General features: G+C 42.4%; 2 protein-coding genes across 5 annotated transcripts; one reads left to right on the plus strand and one right to left on the minus strand.

Moving 5' to 3' along the window:
- Positions 1–21,379, minus strand: plekhd1 (pleckstrin homology domain containing, family D (with coiled-coil domains) member 1). Of its 3 annotated transcripts, none has more exons than XM_072699080.1 (13): positions 21,105–21,379; positions 20,365–20,458; positions 19,760–19,849; positions 19,573–19,649; positions 19,049–19,140; positions 18,210–18,262; positions 17,970–18,064; positions 17,414–17,507; positions 17,144–17,334; positions 16,115–16,247; positions 15,857–16,001; positions 15,273–15,422; positions 1–171 (listed from the first exon to the last, which is right to left on the minus strand). In XM_072699080.1, the coding sequence occupies exons 1-13, from the start codon at positions 21,209–21,211 to the stop codon at positions 125–127; spliced, it is 1,368 nt and encodes a 455-aa protein (XP_072555181.1). In that variant the 5' UTR covers positions 21,212–21,379; the 3' UTR covers positions 1–124. The 3 variants fall into 3 exon arrangements, with proteins under 3 accessions (XP_072555181.1, XP_023691757.2, XP_023691756.2); XM_023835989.2 differs by lacking the exon at positions 1–171 and adding an exon at positions 13,555–14,546; XM_023835988.2 differs by lacking the exon at positions 1–171 and adding an exon at positions 13,555–14,549 and having other exon boundaries at positions 21,105–21,378.
- Positions 6,579–13,108, plus strand: ccdc177 (coiled-coil domain containing 177). Of its 2 annotated transcripts, none has more exons than XM_023835986.2 (4): positions 6,579–7,000; positions 7,533–10,681; positions 11,882–12,025; positions 12,681–13,108. In XM_023835986.2, exon 2 carries the CDS (start codon positions 7,539–7,541, stop codon positions 9,942–9,944), a length of 2,406 nt encoding a protein of 801 aa, XP_023691754.2. In that variant the 5' UTR covers positions 6,579–7,000; positions 7,533–7,538; the 3' UTR covers positions 9,945–10,681; positions 11,882–12,025; positions 12,681–13,108. The 2 variants fall into 2 exon arrangements, with proteins under 2 accessions (XP_023691754.2, XP_023691755.2); XM_023835987.2 differs by having other exon boundaries at positions 7,537–10,681.
- Positions 21,380–21,943: the final 564 nt, after the last annotated feature.

Raw genomic sequence — 21,943 nt, forward strand, 5'->3', positions numbered from 1 at the left:
ATGGGAATTGAAAGTGTGTGTACACTGGTACTAAGGGTGTGGGTATAGAGGGTACGATGGAGGGTCCTGAGAAACATCCTCAAGTTGCCCACCTTACCCTGACTGAGACTGGGCTCCAGCCACATCACAGGTGCCAGCTGTCTCCTGGGCACGGCCTTGAGGTTCCCATTTCTGAGAGCATACAGACAGAATGACGGAGTCAGGGGAAGAAAGACAGAAAGAAAAGGAACTTTAAACTGAAAAAATGTAAGGTCAAATAGAAAGCCCTCTCTTTAAAGTCCCTCATCTGGATTTCATTTGATAAATTCCACACCCTTTACATGTACTGGCTGCAATTTTCACCAGTTCCCAAATTTGAGGAGCAACACAATTCCGGCTCCAGCTGAAAAACATGGACGGCGGTGACTCAGATTGTGACTCTTTCTGCCTTTCCCTCTTTTTCCCTGACTAACATACCCGCAGAGCCGTCCGCACCAGCCACACTACCTCTATTGGCATCCCATTCTCATCTGGCTTTGATACGAAGTGCCTGAAAATGAAGTGCATGAAAAATGGCCAAAGAGAGCTGGGGGGGGGGGGGGGGGTCCCAGTGAAAAAGGGGAAAGGGAGAGTGAGGCTGGTGTGAAAAGAACCATTGAGGCTGCCCTGGGTGTCCCGCACCTGCGCTGGCTATTCACCCCACTGTTTACACACTGTCGTCCACAATTAATGCCTCCTGGGGGCTGGGCGGTCTGCCCTCCACGGGCCCCCAGACCCATCCTGAGCCCTTATGGATGCCTAATTGAGCATACAGCTCTCTTGATTGAATTAACAGCTCTGTCTCTGGGACCTTTTTCCACTAAATGACGGGGACTGGCCACGGCCAGCCGGGACCCTTCTGCCGTCGCCCAAAAGAGAGGAGAAAAGCTTCCAGGGCAGGGAAGGGGGGAGTTGCTGAAGCTGTGAAGAAAACGTGGCCCATTCTGTTGGCAAACGCAGGCTGGAAATGTGAACTGGGGGCAATGAAAGGTCTTGGTCTTCACAGCAGCAGCCCCGGGGTCCGAAGCCCCCCCCCCCCCAGGCCATCCTCAGACAGAGTTCAGCACAGACGGGAACTTACAAAAGAGCTGCAGATTGCTGTAACGCAGATATTTAATACTCCATGCCTCCCACCACTATAAGTGTACTGCCTCCAGCCCATATTTTCATACGGTCTGCAATTTATTGAGAAATACAGGAGAACAAAAACAATGTAAAAGTGATCATGTAAAAAATAGTACATATGTGGTCAAACACTAGACTGCTGTTAAGGTTGTAGTACCATACATTCCTGGCAATGGAGGTGTTTAAAAAATATTTGAAACAAAAATACATCCCTTGGTGTCTGAAGAATGTTGGGATTAACTGTACGTGAGAAACAAAGGCGAGCGGCACTGCGCCTTCTGCGTGTTTCAGGTTCTGGCAGAACAAATCAATGAAATGAGCAGAGTTTCACATTCATTCACAAGCACAGCCACCAAAGGAGAAAATCATGCAAACAGCGTCATGAGTTTCACGCCAATCCGGTCACTCGGCTCCTGAAATTCCGGATCTTACGTTACTCGACCGCAGGTGAACAGACACACCGATACCCGTGATAATGAGAGGCCAGGCCTCCACATATGGAATAGGACGAAGAAGCAAAAGAGATGGAAGACGATGGAGAACGATTTTCAAAAGCACTGAACAAACGGCAGGATAGCAGATAACGATTCATAGGCCACTTTACACATTAATAGTAGTTTACAGCCCTGTCTACATAAGAACATAAGAAATTTACAAACGAGAGGAGGCCATTCGGCCCATCAAGCTCGTTTGGGGAGAACTTAACTAATAGCTCAGAGTTGTTAAAATCTTATCTAGCTCTGATTTAAAGGAACCCAGGGTTTTAGCTTCCGCTACACTAGCAGGAAGACTATTCCATACTCTAACTACATGCTGTGTAAAGAAGTGCTTCCTCAAATTTGTTTTAAAATGTTCTCCCGCTAACTTCCACTTATGGCCACGAGTTCTAGTATTCCTACAGATCTGCATTTTTAGTTCAATTTTGTTTGGCCCCAGGACCCTCAGTAGTGCAGGCCTTCTTGTGCAGATGTGGACCAAGTACCTCTTTGTGAACTCCCAGGGTGGGATGATGGAACAGACTCCTGCATCGATGAACTCTGCACTCATGTCCCTCTTCCCAGACAGCTGCCCATTTAACGAGCCAGACACGTGCATTTCTTCTGGTCACTTAACCCCCTGCTCCTCTGATACAGCATATCACTAAAGCAAAGTACACTTTCTGCCATGACCATCTCCCCCACACCAGGTCAAGAGTTTAGCAGGTCAGTGCAGTGAATTCCAGTGTCTGGGAACCTTAATGTAGTTCGGAGGCTCTGGCTGACTTGCAAGTGCAATATCTCTTGAGAATCCTGGTGTACTTTTTAGCAGAAGTCAGATAATATCCATTTTATTGTCCATTGTACATTCATACCTTTATATAATTTGTCAGTTATTCATTAATTTGTTAACAGGAAATAAATCAGTTTATATATAGTTAAACATCTTGTCGTCTTGCAAATGATTTTTGTATAGCTTCTGAATTTTGACGAGGATGATGTAAAGCCAATATTTTAATACAGAGCACATCAAAATCATTGCTATAAAGAAAAGATACATAGGACATTTAAGTAGGTTTCATACCAAAGTATGCGTCTAACATAATTTTTTTTCATCCATCTTCTAACAGTTTATCCAGGTCAAAGTTGCAGGGATAACTTAACACACATAAACAATAAAACAAACAAAATATTTCACACCATGGACAAAGCATAGTTTTCAGATACATAACCACTTCCCCCCACAAAAAAAGTCACGACAAGCTGCTGCTTAACAAACAGCAGATTTACAAAAAGGGGGGGAAAGGCCTTATCCTCATTCTGAAAAGCACAGCCCACATGATCATATTGTGTTGTTACTATATTGTAAGAAAACAAAGGGCAATCGGAGCCTTTTTAGCCGGAATTATAGCATCAAAAGCAACAGGACAGCAAATGTAAAATATAAAGTGTCACAATAATGAATTTTGTTGTTTGACGGGCAGCTCTATGGATTGGGATCAATTGTAACCCAATGAGATAATACTGCTGTTAAAGATTTGATAAGTATTCCTAAATAAAACTGTTTAGCAGAGGGTGATATTCTCTTACTCTTTAGAAAGGAATCCAATACTTCAGCTACTCACTGTTCACATAGTGCCCCCTTGTGGGTGTGAATTTATTTAGTTCAAAGTTACTTTTACCACTTGTGCTTTTGAACTTAAACCAGCCAGTAACATACAAATATAGATATTAAATATATTCATTTTGTAATGTGAAATACAAAAAATATTTTTGGGGGAAAGATTCATTTTGAATGTGTCAAAAATAATGAAATGTATATGAAATGTTGAAGACATGATGACATTTCCTTAGGGGTAAAAGCATAGTTTTATTTATATATGTTTTGACTACAATTTAGCAGTCCCATTATAAAAATGCACTGTTAAAATACCAGCATCAGACATAGATCATAAATCTGTGTGCAGGCTATATGTCGGCCAAATAAGAAAAGTGCAACACGTTATAACCCATTCATTATTATCATTATATTTAGATCATCGCAAGTCAGAGGTTACAAAATTAGGATGATGCTATTTCATTTGAAGCCTGACAATGAAAACACAACTACATTAGAATGCTTCCTGATTAACAAATTATTACACTGAACTACAGTTGTCAACTACATTAATTTTTTACATTTGTTAATGTTACTTATTAACATTGTTCACTTATTGTTGGACACTTGATAGTGCCACTTCTTATATACTTTTCATTGAGAATAAAGGTCTTTATGTGAATGTTGCTGCTTTTAAATTCAACAGTTTTGCCACAAGGGAAATTCAGAAGCACCAATTCGGCTAAACTGCGTGTCTTCGGACCGCGCGTGGACCCAGGGTGAATCAGAGAGAACCTGAACCTGGGCCAGTATGTGTCTCAGACCCATAACTCTGGTGCTGTCCTCTGACCATCAAGCTGCTCCCATTTCAAAATATAAAAAGAACTGGATGGATTTTTTATGCAAATTGTGGATATTAGGGATGCTCACATTTAATCTCCATGTAAATATCTCAAATGTAAAGCTGTAATTGTTAGGATTTTGATCAATCGTCTAACCACCTACCCTGGATAATGGCGCAGGGGACCTGGAACCCAGTGCCTGAATAAGGAAGCACACGACCGGGCGCATATACACACACGAGGGGCAATTTAGAGATACCAACTAATCTAATAGACAGTGAGAGAAAACCTGCGAAACACAAAAAGATAATGTACACACCCCCCCCCCCCCCCTACCCAAGAAAGGCCAAGAAAAGTTCAGAAAGGCTGAACTCTTTCTTGGGAAGAAATTGTTTAGCTAGTTTTGTCTGCAGCAACAAGACGACAAAGTCATTTATCTTAATCTTAGAAGTGGTCAGAATTTTGAATCACTTTGCAGTAATTTCCGTATTTCAATTATAATTCATATTCTCATCAACATCCATCCATCCATCTATCCTTTAACCTTTTATCCCATCATCAGCATATAAGTGTTATTTTTAACATATATAAATATTGTAGAAAAAATGTTATATGTTTTTGAGATAGTACTAGACTAATGAGGCTTTGTAAGCTGTCTCTTGGATGAAGTACCAAAATATTTATCAGTCTTACCAATAATAAATGAAACAGAAAATGTATGCGATGGTAAACAGTGACACGGTGAGATAGAATAATCAAAGAACATTATTATGTATTTTGCAGTCTTTGGCTTTCTGGAGAGACTGTGTAATAATTGGTATTAGTCAGTTCTTAAATTACTGGTAGCCTGTCTCGTTTCATTGTCCCCTGGGAACTTGGGTTGTGTTGTTATTGGGTTTGCAGTGCTTTTGTTTTGTATGTGTTTTCAGAATTGGCGTCTGCGTCTGTCATATTATGGCATTTTGAAAATGTAGGTCACGTGTTGTCATTTCATTAAAGTGTTTTAAGAATTTGTAGCGCATTGACACTAAGGATCAACCTTGCTGGTGTATATGACTGTTGCATTGTGTATGTTCTACTGAATGGCAATGCTTCAGGCTAGTGATGTTACGTTCCCAAATGAACCTGATCCATGGAGAGCCGGTGCGGGTTTTCGAGATGACCTCTGTCAGCCAGTAATAAATCAGTGGTTCTCAATTCCAGTCCTGGGGACCCACTGTGATTGGCTGATTGAGAGGTCATCCCAAAAACCCGCACTGGTCCTCAATGGAACAGGTTCCCCATCCCTGCTCTAGAAGTAAGGTCAGAGCAGTTTCTCTTTACTATAGTGGCTCAGGTCCCAATGCTACAGATGTCCTATGAGTCTGCAGAAGCCAGTGCTGCCTTCTGTGCTATTGTGTGCCAGGCCAGCAGGGTGGAGGTGGCAGATACCAAAAGACTCAACAAAGGGTGGAACTAGAAACTACTGATACTGTGACGGAGAGCAGGATGCTGTCCAGACTTTGTTCAATCATGGACAATGCCTCTCACCTGCTTCAGAGCATCGTGGTCGGACAGAAAAGCACTTTCAGTTGCAGACTATAATCAGCACAGAATGCACCACAGACCACCTCAGGAAATCATTCCTTCAGACAGCCATCAGATGGTACAGTCGGTGAATCAGGACATGTGCAGTAATATGTACAATAATATCTATTTTCAAATCAATAACTGTCTAACTTTCGAGAATAATATTTACCGTATTTATCTTCATAGTCACCTACCTATTTATTCATCATCTCTACATGTCATGCTTAGTGTATACAAAGATGGGTGTGTGTGGTACTGTATAGTCTATTTTTATCTTGTGTGTTTGTAGTAATGTGCAATTTCACGAACGACTTACTTAGGGATAATGAGAAGTTTTCTTATTCTGATATTTCGTCTACCCAGTAGGGAGGTGCATTTGCTGTGTTGCAGTTTATGACAGCTAAAAATTGAGAATTAGCTTAATGTAAGAGAAGAGATATTATCGTAGCCTACATAAATACGTTGATTCATCATTCGTGTATCAATGGTATTAATTATTGTTTAGTTATTAAACAACCTAATAATGAACCTAATAACTACATATTAAAGTTGTCTGCTAGTACTGCTTGAATGACATAGGCCTATTTAAAACTAATATATGATACCGTGCACTACATTTGTTTGTGATGGTTGTGTGGGACACTGAGAAGCCGGCAATATCACTTAATATCACTAAAACAACTCGCAAACTAAGAAAAACAAACAAACAACAGGGATGCAGCAGCTACACTGCTTGGTCCCCCCTTAATTACTAACGAGCACACAAAAATTGTTCAGTATAAATTAAATTCTAATGCCTGTTTTACTTCAATTTCAAATTACATATGTCTATCTGTTACTCGTGAGTTTCAGCCCGGGAATGTCACAGCCCGGATCGTGTGCGGAGGGGGTGCAGTATATCTTGTCGATCTGAAGTGGGGGGAGGGGTGGGTGGTGTCGCTGTTAGCATAATCTAAGCCATATGCGTTTATTGCGTTTCCCGATACCGGTCAGCAGCCCACAACAAAGCCATCCCACCGATTAGCCGCCCAACCATCGTATATGTGTTTGTGGATATCAAGACAAAGAGCGCGGGGGCGCGGGGGCGGGTCTGGGGCGCGAGCTTGGGAGTGACGCGCTTCTGTGACAGAAAGCAGGTGGAAGCCCGGGATGCGGGAGGGAGCGGGATGAAGCAGCGGCGCATGCTTTAACGCTGCGGCTGCATCGGGAGGGCGCAGTGTCTGCAAGGGAAGGAGACGGTTTCTGCCGTCAGCCATGAGCGTGCGAGCGCAGACGCCTGCTTTGCGCGTCTTCAAGTAAAATGGGATTTTCTGCTGCGCTACTGGCGATTCCAGCTTTCTTCGTGTCAGCCGAAATCATGTGGAGTGCATAAGGTATGATAATATGCGGCGCATGGAACAAAGCATCGATCCTGTAGGCAGTCGGAGATTAAACGGATAGTCAGTGTTTTTGTGTTGTGGAAAATTTGAGATTTTTCGTAGAAGCTGTACGCCACGATGAATGAAGGAACATTTTGTCTGAAGGTCCGTTTTACATAATCAGTATACATAACAGCCCAATGCGGCAGGATCTGCTATGCAGTAGGGGTTGTTTTGATTTTGTAAGGTATTCAAGAATAATGTGGACAGATAGCAAAAACATTTCATTAATGAAACAAAATAGGTCGTTGCTTTTGATGAAAGGGTGAAAAGACCACGTACTATATTGTCAATTACTAAAATTTATGTGTATGTTCTTGCTTAATTTTACAACCCCAGACCTTCAAGTAGTATAAACAAACAGTACATGAAAATATCCATACTTTTTAAAGTTGTACCAGATTCCTAGGCCACAGATTCCCATTTGACATAAAATGAGGGTAGCTTCTGATTTTCCCTAACTGTTGTCTAATTCTCCTCGTCTCAGCTAGACATGGTCGACCCATCAGATGAGGATCAGGGCCAGACCGAAGGCCCTGAGCTTGAGACACCAGCCGCAGCCTCCGAAGGATCTTGCATCCAGCAGCAAAACGGCAATGGGGCAGCGTCGACGGAAGGTGACTTGGAAAGTAGCACAGAGCTGCTCCCGCCTGCGCAGTCCTCCGAGAGCAGACAGCAGCAGGTTCTGCAGCGAGAGCAGCCACCCGGGCTTCATTTGGATCTATTCAACTTTGACTCTCCTGATGCGGAAGGTAGCCGATACGTGCTGACCAGCCCTCGTTCACTGGAGGCATGCGCTCGATGTGGGGTGAAACCAGTGGAGCTGCTGCCACGGCCACTGGCAGAATTCGCTCGGGAGGGGCAATCCATGCGAGCTGCGACTGGCTTGTTTGAGATGTACGAGCGGGAAAGGCATTCTAAGCTAAAACAGTGTCGGGAGGAACGGGAGAGGATTATGAGAGAGGAAAAGAAAAAGACATTTCTTTCAATTACTACAAATAGCAGCACATCTTCCTCTTCACTGGAAAGGTCTCCAGTTGTTGGCAGTCAAGGGACCAATCAGCAATCAGCTGCTTCAAGTCAGCTCCCTAAATCATCTCTCTCTAGCTCTGGTTTGACTTCTAAAACTGTCCCCAGTAGCTCAGTAACCTCAAAACCAGACGTCAGTAGTTCTGGCAAATCTGTCCCACTAGTCACGGCATCAAAACCTTCTTTGAGCAAGCAACTGTCTGCTGATGGCCCCCCCGTGACCCCAGTGACTACCAAGTCACTGCGCCCAACTGGAAGAAATGTGAAGCCTGCTAATACGTTTCCTAGAACAATCTCAAAGCCTACCTCCTCTGTCTCCAGGGCTTCCACCTATAAGTCAGGATCTGGTTGCAGTTCTTCAGAACCAGTCACTGCCACCACCACAACACCAGTAAGCAATGGTCTCACAGCCATTCCCTTCACCCACACTAATGGCCATGCTGTATCCCAGCCAAAGCACTGGGAGAGGAGTCATTCGCTTGAGTCCCTGCAGAGGAGAAAAGAACCAGTGTGTTCCTCCACTGCAACCCACACTTCTTCTGAGTCCGGTGCCTCATCCTCTTACAGTTGGGATGGGCCACGGGACCGTAGTGCTAAGGCATCCAGCCCAAGAACACGCACTCTAGCTACGTTTAATTCCCTGATGGGTCGCAGTCTTAGCCTCGGTGATCTCAGTCACTCACCGCAGACCACGCAAAAAATAGAGCGCATTGTGAAGGAGGTGAAGCGGCGAGGACTGAAGGCTGTTCCGGAGCGCGACCGCAAGATCGCAGCCCTGATGTTGGCCAAGTACCAGGAGGAAGACATCGTGAGTCAGAGCCGCTATGTGGCTCACTTGCAGTGGGACAGCGAGCGGAGGCTGGAGGAGTTGCGGCGTGAGCGGGAGGACCGCGAGAAGCAGCGCGCCGTGCTGCAGTGCCAGCGGGCATGGCAGTCCCAGGTGTCGGCCCGGCAGCAGCGTCTCACCCAGCAGGAACAGGAGGCCGCAGCAGCCAAGCTGCGGCAGGTAACTGAGAATGAGGAGAAGTGGCGGGAGCTGGCGGAGAGGCAGGAGCGCAGCCGGCTACAGAGGCTCCAGAGGACGGCCCGCGAGGAGAAGCAGAAGAAAGTCTTACAAGAGCAGAATCTGCGAGTGCTGGAGGAGGAACGGGCCGCTATGCTGGAGCAGGAGCAGCTGCTACTCCGAGAGAAGCTCTCCACGGCGGAGCTGAAGAAGCAAGAGCGAGAGCACCAGGCTCAGGAGGAGCGGCGTGGCCTGAATAGGGCCGAAAAGAGGCGGCACGCTGCGCTGAAAAGAGAGATTGCCCGCCGGGAGGTGGAAGAGCGTGAGACGGCCAGGAAGGCCATTGAGGAGAAGCTGAACCGCTCGTCTGAAAACTATGAGCAGATCATGGAGAGACGTAGCCAGGAGCTCCGGGAAAAGGCGCGCCGCGAGGAGGGACAGATCCAAAAGGCGAGGCGGGCGGCAGAGCGGCGGGAGCGCCAGCAGCGGGAGCAGCTGGAGGTGCGTGCGAAAGAGGCAGAGCGTCGGGCACAGCAGGCCACGACGGTGGCGGAAGAGCGAGCCAAGGAGAAGGCTCTGCGGGCCGTACTGAGCCGGCAAGAGAAGGAGAAGCTGCAGCGCATGAACCGGCAACGCGTGGAAGAGGAGGAGCAACAACGGCGGCTGGAGTTGTTGCAGTCCATCGAGAGGAAGCTAGAGAAGAGCGAACAGATTTTTCGGGAGAAGCGCGCCGTGCTGGAGAGCGCCCGCTCCATGGCGCAAGCTTCCTTCCATGTGCGAGACCGCGTACGGGAAGAAACCAACACGCGCACGTTCGATAAAATGGCACTGGAGGCAAAGCTGAAGGCCAGTCTGGATGAAAAGTGAGCCACTAGGGTGGAGGCTCTTCCCACCTCTGTTGCTGGGAATTTCGTTTGTACTCTGTGGGGGTCTTGTAGCTATAAGCAGTCATTACCCTGTAGCATTACACTTCCATCGTCAGACCCATTTCGTTTTGTTTTTTTGCCACATGATCCCGAGGCTCGATCATTTCGTCATTAACATCTGGTAGAGTTTGTTTGCTATGTCCATTTCAGGCCAGTAGATACATTTAAGCAGGGAAAGACTTTCTTGCTGCTAACTGGATAGAATAAGCTTATTCTTCCCCTTGGAAGGACAGCGGAATGAATAGTTTTGGCACACAGAAAACGAAAAGTCTGTTTAGTATGCGCTGCTGGTGTAAGCTCGTGGTTGTGCATATTCAGAATCGCATCATACTCCCCAACTGAACATGCCATTACAACAAATCAAGGCTGCTCTAGAGAGAAAAGATACAATGCCGTCATGGAAATCAGCTTGTAGTGACTGAAATGCCTTTTGGTTCATAAAAAGAAAGTTTAACAAATAAGCCAAAGGAACTGAATGCTGTAAACGCAGACGGTGTGATGTGATTCAGTGAATATCAGCATGGGCACCCATCACTGTGCTTTGCTGCAGAACTGGCAGCACTGTGTTCATACTATCAACAACCAAGTCTTGGCACCAGATGAGGTCGCGGAGAGCCTCTCACAATGAACAGCAGCTGTTCACTAGAGCACCCCAGACTTCAAGAGGACTGATAACAGGTACATGCTTTTCTGAATGACTTTTAAATGTTGACTCTGCATGCACACAGTGATTGCCATCCCAGATTTTGTAACCTTAATTGGAGAGGGAGAAATGTTTAGTGGCAAGTAAGCAGTCTTAGTTAATAGATAGTTGGCCTTATTTCTGAGAAACAGCTCAGTATTCTTAAGCGTAAAAAAGGATTCTATAGCAATTGAAGGGAAATCCGAAAAGTCTGCCTTTGTTACCATGCACAATTATCAATGGTTGATACCGCTTGCAGAATTACTGTTTGGTAGTATGATTAGTCTCTGTTGCTGTACTCTGACGCAAGAATTCATAGGTGAAGGTACTTTCTGTACAAACTGCCAAATATAAAATAAGAAACACAATACTGGGTGAATACTGAAATATCTGCTGCTGCTCTTCCATGTGAGCAGAGGAGCTGAGGAGACAGTAGCCTGCACATGATGCAGGGGAGGGCTTCCTGGACCACAGTGATCCTTAATCTAAAATGGTTGTATTAGCAGGAGAGGGCAGCATTATTCTGAATGAGCACTGGAGAGGAGAACCTAACACTGCAACTGCAGAATCATGCTGTAGCACAGTGGACGTGTTTTGCACGAAGTGTGTCAACCTCTCTAAGTACAGTGTGTACAAGGCATTAGGGAAGCTGGCTGTTCTCCTGACAGCCTGACCAGATGCATCAAGGTTATGATCCCTAAATGGTTTAACTTTTTAAATTCTGTGTTCGTGCAGAGGGAGGGGAGGCGACAGTGGAGGTATGAATTGTGTATGTGAGGTAGAATGGGCAGGAAAAACATGGTTTGAATAGAACTGCTGCGTTGCTGGGTTTCTCAAGCACGACAATGCGCTTTGTGTGCAGGGAAGTGTGTCCCACCCAAAATATATCTAACCAATCACAGGCCGGTTGTTTTAAAAAAAAAAAACAGTTGCGGCACAACAACTGCTCAGCTTGAGAATGAGAAGCTGAATATCTTTCAGAGTTCTGCTTCCACCAAATGTCATAGGATAGCTAAACAGCACTGCCAGTGAGGTTTGTCCCTTCACTGCAGCAGTGCCCACCTAATGATTTCTAATTCAGGGTAGATCTATACTTAATGTGCTCTTTACATGTTCAGCTCTTGATGCCCTGGTTGCAAAATGAAATTAAATTCCAGAGTGAAATTTTTTACATTCTTTGTCTTCTGTCTTAAAAGGGTGTGTGCATATGGGCACAAGTGCATGACACCTATGTGTCCCAGTCTCCCGAACTGAAAGGAAGTACAAATCCTAAGAATGGTGAAGCACCACGCAGCCCTTTACCTCTGCAGCTGACCCCCAAACCTAACACAACTTCTCGGGTGAGTCTGAAAGCTGTGGTCTGCTGGCTGGAGACACGCTGCATGTTACTGGTCACCAGTGTCTTTAAGCATCCCCAACAGCAGGTTATGATTAACAAGGGTAACATTCTACTTAACGCCATACTTTTAGTAACACTTTCATAAAGCATCCACAAAGCATTATAAACATAGCTATAAATATTCATCAAAAAATATTAAAAAGCCATGTGTATTATGCATTATGAATGCTAAATGAAGCTCTGATCTATAGTGCAGTATAAATACCTTCATAATGCAGTACAGAGCATACTTAATGCTTATACTGACCATTATAATGCATTATGAAGATATCTAGAGTGCATTATAGATGAGAGCTTCATAAGGCATTCATAATGCATAATACACATGGCTATAAGGTGTTATGGCTTTTTTATAAATATTTATAGCCATGTTTATAATGCTTTATGAATGCATTATTACTTGCTAAATTACTAAAAACATAGCCTTAAGTGTTACCAAAACAAGATTATGTTCTATCAGCAGCAACATTAATGCTTAGTCAAGCTAATGTCTCTCTCTAAAATAACCCCAGTAGTATTCTTATCGAACAATAATGTTTTTATTAATAGGTAACATGATGATTCCCTGACAATAATGTATTTTCCCTCTCTTCCAGTGTCTCTGGCCTGCAGAGTAAAGAAAACAGTACAGTGTCATCCATTTGATGTCTGCTTTTTCTTTCCAGTATGTTGTTCTGAAGCTAAGCAAATTCTGTTGTGGTTCTCTACAGCACTGTTCTGCTGCAGTAACTTTTGAAGGTGATTGTTCCAAACGTTCTGCTCACTATAAGATGGAACACAAGATTAAATTTAATAATACATTATCTGTTCTTTTTCAAATGTAGTAGCTTCTCTCTAACGACACGCATCTCATTTCCATTTGTAGAGTGCACTGAACATAAGACTTATTCATGCTTTAATACCCCATTGGGGAGTAAATGGAGAAATGCAATGATTCCTGGGTGACAAATGGCCTCCGAGGTGTTCAAACAAGTAAACAGAAAAGCAACAATACTTTTTTTAAAAATAAAATTCATGAATGATGTGAAGGTCTGCGTTATCTTTTTGTAATACACTGCTTCTCTGTACATATCGCAATATGTTATGCTGTCTTTTTTCCCCATAGCCATCTTCATACACTACACTAAATTTCCCTCCACTAGTCTTCATACACTACACTAAATTTCCCCCCACTAGCCTTCATACACTACACTAAATTCCCCCCCCCCCAAAAAAAACTACAGACACCTCACCCATTATGACTAGTTAGTGTTGCAAAAGATCGGTTGCATAATTCTAAATTAATTTCTTAGCTTTCAGCCAATAAACTTTTTTCTTTATACAGATTTACAATATTTACTTCAGACGTCTTAGACCTCATCCATGTATCTGCGTGCAGAAGATCCAAATCTATTATCTTTCCCAGTTACACTTAGAATGCTATGTAATTGTATTCTAAAACAACCTTATTACCTGAAATGGGCCAGAGACAACATGTTTTTTTTCTCCATTTTTAAATTTTATTGTATTTATATAGATATATATATATTCATGACATTCAGATTTTCAGTGTATTTTTCATTACATTATTTGATTATAAGTCACTACATTTGTAAATGATCACCCTCTGACAGAACTGTAATAGCTGATATTAAGACTGGTTGTCCACAGCAAATTTACCTATTTGTACCTTGGGAAATGTGTCCTTGACCACTATGCTAAGTACTCCCCCTCTTTACCTCACATGAGGCAAGGAGTAAAGGAGAAATCTATATATGTAGACATACTATCATGATTTCCTAAAGTAAAATAAAAGTAAGATTAAAAACCAAAGTTTTTTTTTAAAGAACCAGTTTCTTTTTCCTAACATCCTTTATGTCTATTGTCCATTTCATGATTGTAGACTCAGGTTCTAGGCTTTGAGACTAGACCATTACAAGCTTTTGTAAGTTTGCCACATCTAAAGCTGTTCTAAATTCCCTGCATGTACGTCTATTATCACTGCAAAACGCTGTTCTATGATATTCCTGAGCAGCGGATGGATTCTTAAATGCTACTTTGATGCAAGGTAACGTTTTCTACATTCCCAAAGACAAAGTTTTAAATTTCCTAAATTAACAAGATGATGACTTTAATCAGACATTCTGTGAAACTGGCATCCACCTATTAACGAAGTACTCTAAAAGGAAAGTATTTTTTCTTAACATTGTAGCACTATTTAAAAAAAAAATTGCATTATCAACAATATTTTTATTATTAGAACTTAACAAAAAATGCAAGAGAATATGAGTCATTAAATTCAAGGATCTTTTCATCATAAACTATTAATATCTGCCATCAGTCTTGGCCCTGGTCATGACGGGCGATGATCTTATAAACATTTTCTCGTAAAGAGCTGTCAAAGGACACTTGACGTGCAGTTTTCTTAAGATCTTCCAAAGAAGAATCATCTCCAGGTGGGAGAATGAAGGACTGAGATTGTCCTTCTGACCAGCAGTGGGGAGGTGAGGGAAGGGGAATGGTTGCAGCAGAAGAGAATGACAGATCAGAAGAAGCAATTCTATCAGAGTTTATTTGTGCTGAAATGATTTTCATTTCTATACAGTACCAGTCAAAAGTTTGGCCACTCCTATCCATAGGAACGTATGTTTGTACCATTCTCTACATTTTAGAATAATTATGATGACATAAAAACTATATAAAAAAACATATGGAATTATCCACTGACCAAAAAAAGTAATTTGTTGGTTGGTGGGGTCAGCTCAGTGGGCTGTAGGTTGCCGGTTCAAATCCCAGGGTCAGCAGAGTGATGCCCCCACTGGGCCCTTGAGCAAGGCCCTTAACCCCAGTTGCTCCAGGCACTGGCTGATCCTACTCTCTCCTCTACACCAGTTACATGAGGTGGCCTCCTGGGATGCTTTTCCAGCTGTCCTGAAGGAGGTCCCACATATATGCTGAGCTCTCATTGGCCGCTTTTCCTTCACTCTCTGATCAAACTCCCCCAAAACTATTTCTACTGTATCTAGGTCAGGTGACCAGGTCATGTGATGTGACATTCTATCACTCTCCTTTGTAGACGGCTTGGCATGTCTGGACTTTTGACTGGTACTGTACTTACCTTCAGATATAAAATGAAATACCTGACATTTGTGTGTGTGTGTGTGTGTTACTGTATTTACTTATGAAGCTGTTTCTGCCATGACACTCACTGATTCCTCTGAGGTTTCTGGGTGACTTCTTGCGGATGCGGCAGCTCTTTATGCGACGCACCGTAGCCTTGTGAATGTACACGGCATTCTTCATGATGGCCGGCAGCTTGGCCTCGATCTCCGCAGCACAGATACACTCTTCAAAGAATTCTGAGGGCAAAAGTCCAATTAACCATCACCTCAATAAAATGACATTTAAGACAGACAAAAACAGACTGATTATAACTTTGTCAAATACAATAAAAAGATGAAAATCTAATGCTCAACTATAATTATGTTTCATCAATAATTAAAATTACACAAAATAGTCACTTAAACATAAACTAAGATCATTTTAATATAAATCTGATCTGTCTTGGCATACACTAATCTAATTCAAGTCATTTTTGGAATATTTAGCTCTATTTAATTCTGAGCTGTACGGCACGTACTATGAATATCTTAAAATAACACAAAAAAAAATCGGTATAACATGCTTAAGCCGTACTCCGTTTTTGTCATCCTTTCACATCTTAATTCTAAGCAGTCAGGACTGTGAATCCTTGCCACTGAGCGCATGCACATGTTTGCGTGTCAAAGCTCACGTCTCAGCTGCCGTACGTCGCCTTTCATTCTCTCCTCCTTCTCCCGGGAGCGACTGAGGCTATTCAAGCCCTCCTCCAGACTCTGCAGAGCCTCTTCCGCCACTTTCAGTCTCTGCTCCAGCTCCAGCTTTGACTCGATCTCTGCCTGGTGATGCAGAGGGACAACAAGGAAGAGGGGTGGGGGAGAGAGTGTATTCAATGAAAAAGCCACTCAGTATGACAAATGAGATCCAGCATAAGCCGCTAGAAAGCATTCACCTTTAGTTCGGCCTCTGTGTTCTCCTTGTCAACAGTCAGCTCTGCCAGGGACAGCTGCAGGGTTTGGGCTTGGGAGTAGTAGAACTCGCGTTCCTCCTGCAACACATGCGCTTGCTGCTCGTTCGTCTTCAGCCTGCAGGGGGAGACATAAGCAGTCCCCAGGTTACGAACCAGATCCGTTCCCTAAGTCTGTCTTTAAGTCCAAGTTGTAGGTAAGTTCGAAACAATAATAATACAGTGAATAACAACAACAACAAAGGTAACTATGTATGGTACCGTACTTGCAAGCCATGCAATGTTTTGACGGGCATCGCAAAGCAGTGCGTGCATTCATTACCATGAACCATTGTATCTGACCTAAATTTTTAACAAAATAGGTTTTATGGCAGTGCGTTCATAAGGACGAGTTGTCTGAAAGTCGGATGTTCTTCACCCTGTGCTCACAAGCCGCTTACCCGGAAAAAGACGCAACGTGAAATATTTGCTAAGGGTGTAACTGTCATGTTCTTGCTCTTGGTACCTGATGACGTGCAAGAACCACAACTTTAGAAAGGGCCTCTGTGTTCTGCGCCTTCATGTTATTTATACATTCAGGCAAGCTTCCATTTGTTTGTGATCGATACCCTGGACTGTCAGGTGATCACTGAGTGTTTCTCCTTTAAAGTCCTCTGCCAGTCCAATCCCAGGGAAGCTGCGACATTAGACCTGATGCTGCTGAATAAACAAAGTATTTCCGGGTTATAATGAAGGCCGAAAATTATTATGGATTGGAATTCTGTAAAGAACATACAACGTATATCCCTTTGCTTTTAGTTATTGCCTTGGCAACCTATGTTGATTGTTTCTCGTATTGTTGCACTAGATGTTGATTGTTGCCTATCATAGTCTGCAAGAAGGTATTCAAGTAAGAATTTCATTGTGCTTTGTACCAGCGCACTGTACATATGACAATACACCTTTGAACCTGCAACCTGAAAATGAACAGAGGTTAGTGAGTGATTAGTTACTGCTCAAACTTGTGCTCCTCACTTCTCCTCTGCCTGCTCTTTCTCTCCCTGCAGACTCCTCATCCGATCCTCAATGAGCTGCAAGTTGCCTTGCAGGACGCTGGCATCTGGAATACCCTGTGGAGATCCCAGCGCCGTCTCCGGCGGCTCCAGCCCTTCTGGGTCGCTCGTGCACAGCAGCTCCAGGGTTTGCTGCTTCTCCTGGGCCAGCTCCTACAAGAGGAGGGTTGTTTGCTGGATAGTTGCCTTTTGAATACATAAGCAAGAGTACATGTGTGTTTCTGGTTAGTACCTCCAGTGACTTCTGCAGCATTGTGGTGAGACCATGAAGCTCCTCCTTCTCCAGTTCCACCGCTTTCAGTGACTGAGTTGTCCCATCAAGATCCCTGACAACAGCACAGATCTTGCAGCACCAACTCCCGACCCATGACAAGGTTTGTATGATTGTGCATGATAATTCCATGCAAAAACAGGTCACAGATTTAAGAATTACATGCATTCCGTTCCAGATAATATAAAGATTAGCAATTATATGTTTCAGGGATGCACAATATATTGCATGCATGCATAATAATCGCATCGCGTTTGTTGGTGCTGTTTTGTGTCTGTTGACTCACAGAAACATCACCAACTTATCTGACACTATTAGTAGATAAGTTACATTTGGCTATAGTTTATTTTGAGTAACTTCATCTCCTTTTTGTCTTATAAATATCGCAATATTACTCCTAGAAATTTTACATATTGCCACGTAATATTGTGCAGCCCTGTTGTGTATGTAACTCTCAACAATGTACAGCTTGTGTCGTATATACATAATCAAACCATAGCAAACTTTGGCATCTCACATTTTGATCTGTTCCTGTTCCATCCTTAGTTCTGTCACTACTTCCTCAAATTTCTGGTTCTCCTCCTCTAGAAGTTCGTTCAGACGTTTCAGCTCCTACATCATGCAGAATAAAAACGAATACAACATCTTCACATGCACTGACAAGAAGTTGCAAAACAAATCACTCTGAAAATCTATAGTGAAGTAATTGTGTCATTACACTACGGTTAGTTAATACACAGCTTTATGTATGACTAACCTCTTTCTGTTCTCTCTGCAGAGACAGTTCCTCAGTCTCTATCATCAACTTGTCTATACTCAGAAAAACATGTATAAGAATATACATTGATAAACTCACTTAGTATAACAGCATTTACGTTGTACATGACAAATGTAGTAATATTTGAAATTTTCGAGTAAAGTGAGCATGAGGAAAAGATTATTCGTGAAGTAAAAATTATTGTTATGTGCAGATGCCTGTCTCTTCTCCGACAAATATAGCTGCAGAAAAAAATGAGATCACTATATTTTTAAACAAATCTGCGTTTTTGAAATTACAGTTTAGTTGTGGTCCTGCTGGCAGAAGGCTGGTCAGCAGGCAGCTTCCAGGTGAAACATTTATAAGACGGCAGGACACAAGAATAAGGTGAAGCAGGAGACACTGGGAACGAGCAGAAACCAGCCAGGTAAAGGGCAGAAGTGACATTCTAGTGCCAGAGATGACCGTTAACTTATCCGACAGTTTCTCATGAGTCACAGGATGACATCAAGTGACCTTCAAAAGGAATGGGAAACATTAAGCGCAGGTGTGAAGTGCACTGCTAGGATAGGATATATATATATATATAACTCACAGACACACACCCATAAACTGAGACATGACTGAAACTAAATATTGTGCTATTCTCTCAATTTTTTCTGCGGCTGTATTACTATACTACACAGGTATTGCTATACTACACAGGTATTACTATACTACACAGGTATTACTATACTACACAGGTATTACTATACTACACAGGTATTGCTATACTACACAGGTATTGCTATACTACACAGGTATTGCTATACTACAAAGGTACTGCTATACTTCCTCACCCAGGTACTGCTGCTTCTCCTTCGCCAGCTGCAGTCCTTGCGCCTCCAGACTCTCGATCATAGCCTCACCCAAGAGAGAATTCTTCCAGGTGCTTTCAGGTTCAAACAATAACCAAGTCCAGATAGAGAGAAGGCAAGCAAGGTCAAACATCAACATAAAAATTTGCTTTCCCTGCTTTGTTTAATCCTTTAAACTCCATTTCTGATTAGAAAAAGAAAGAAAAAAAAAACATAGTGTTGATATCAGTATAAGTTCATGGTTCCCCCTCACACAACTACAGAAAAGTCAGAAGTATATGAACACTGCACCTTATTCTAAATGTAATGAACCACATTTGCACTGATTCGTGACACCACTGTATGAAATGCTGTGTGGTGGTTACAGAAACCCAGTGTACATTGATGAAGTCTCACAGACAGCCTGATATCTAGTGTCATATGAGACTCGGGTTCGATCCCTCTCAGCAGTTGTGTCTTTTTGTATACCGCCATCGATTGGCAGTGCATTAGCTTAGCAGACTCACACTTTGCTGGATTCCTGCAGCTGCCTCACCCACTGGCTCTGCTCCAGCTCTGATTCGGCTGCCAGGACAATGTTGCCCTAATAAGAAAGCCAGGAAATAGCTTTTCCTTTGTCTTCCACTGATGCATAACAATGTATGCGTTACTATACTTACTGCTGCATTTATATTATAAACTGCTGGAACTTACTGAGAAATCCTGATGCGCGATTGTCAAGGTGAAGGGCATCCCCTGTACTTCATTAGAATTTACCACACATCCTCCCAAAGGGAGAACCCCCTGAAAAGCAGGTTTATGAATGAGAGAAACCCAGGGGGATCTAACTGCATGTACAAGCAAGCCATGGTTTACAGTATAGATACAGGCATTAATTCCCCAGCTATTAATGTTGCCTCTGGCTTGCTCACTGGGGGCTTTGGGTGGGGATAATGTAAAGCATTTTGAGACAATGTAATGTTGTGAAAATGCACTAAACAAATAGAAATTGAAATTAATGTTAGTATTTTGAATCTTAGGGCAACACTATTAGTGAGTTATTTTCTAAACACCAGCACAAATATGTGACCAGCGCATTTCAGAAACAATGAAATAATACATTTTCAGCTTTATATATTTTTTAAACACATGTATTATTGTGTAATATGATTTTATATGGTATGATATTGCCAATAATAAACTAATTTCATATGCAAAATTTTTATCAGAAACATATGAAGCATTATTTTAGATGTATTTTTTTTTTTATTTTATCTTTTAAGGTGACCTTGCAAGCAGGGTCACTGAGGAAACCTTACTTTGGGGTGGATGTTGAAGTATCGGTTTGTCTCAAAGTTCCTCTTCTCGTTCTCAGCATAGTAAAGCAGGAAGCTGTCTTTAATAATAAAAAATCTAAGGAAGCAACAGGTAGAGGGAAACTGAAGGGAACTGAAGGGAAGGTTTCTGTTAATATCACACAACCTCTTGCATGCTACTGTCATCATTTTAATATACGCTAACATATTGCTAACCCCTCAGAACAACTTCAATATACTTTCACCAACATATCATAATCCCTAATTTAGAAAATAAGAAACTGATGAATATTTTAAAAGCAGAACTATACTATAAAGAGGAGTGGAACTTGTTTTTTTTCCGCTACTAGCCCACTGGACTAATTCTGAATAAAATGTAGTCCAACATGCAATTGTTTTTACAAGCTAGCAAGCAACTGTTTTTTTGTATTTGCGCTTTGTGTAAATTACTTGCTTCAGGTGAGTGGTGAGCTTGATTTGACTATAAACCTTCACAATTTTCAGTTCAATTCAGTATCACCAACATGCTCTTAAATAAAATTTCAATATCTTACATTTTTAACAATACTTCTACACATATTAAACACATATTAGTAAATGATTTAGATTTTTTTCTAATTCTGCAATCTGTTCTCTCTTACATTAAATGCACACGGCACAGTAACAGCAATATACAAACTCACAGGAAACTGTGACATCCTTCCACTCTATTTTGTCACACTTAACGGCATCTGGAATCATACCTTCGTGACCACTTGGAGGAAGGGCGTCCAAAGGGCCTTTTCCAGAGGACACCGTAGAGCTGCACCTTAGTGCTGATATCCAGAGCATCAGTATCACGCTGCTCCATCACAGTCTAGAGCAGGAACTACGGGGCTTGGAGAAAGCTAATTCTACTACCAGGTGTAAAAGTAATTTAACAGACAAAAGAGAGATAAAAAAACAGAAGGAACAACATCTAATAATTCATTCAGGCAGAATGATCCGGTTTCCAGTAACACCATGAGCTTTACTGCAGCCGGAGCAGAAATAAAACCTGCAAAGGAGTACGGCGGGGAGGGGAGCGTGTCCATAAATATGAAAGTGCTGGTCAATATCCTGGCTGAACTTCCTGCCAAACACAAATCACGAGATCATATTTAGATTAGACCCCATGACACGGTTGGGTGATTTTAAACCTTAAGTGCCAGTCTAATGGGGGCTGTGAATAGAATCTAATTCAACTTACTTGCAGCATGCATTGTGACGACATACTTGGGGACGATGTAAAAATACAGAAACAACACTAAGGCCTGCGACTGAATGTAATGTACTTTTAATGATGTTTATTACTAAAAATGCTTTTCACACTACCCAGTTCAAGTTTCATATTCAGTTTCGTTTAGATTTTGTCCTTCATCAAGATGTCTGATGATATATGAAGTTTATAACCTATATACACACACTAAGTGTTCCTGTTGGAAGATCAGTATTTAGTGCAGAATATTATTAAAAGCTCAATCATTATTTTCATTGAAACCCCCAGATCCAGAATTGCACACTTTACATGAGTTATTCTGTTACAATATGAAATAGAAATCAG

This window comes from Paramormyrops kingsleyae, chromosome 14 (genome assembly GCF_048594095.1).
Source record: "Paramormyrops kingsleyae isolate MSU_618 chromosome 14, PKINGS_0.4, whole genome shotgun sequence".
Taxonomy (NCBI): Eukaryota; Metazoa; Chordata; class Actinopteri; order Osteoglossiformes; family Mormyridae; genus Paramormyrops; species Paramormyrops kingsleyae.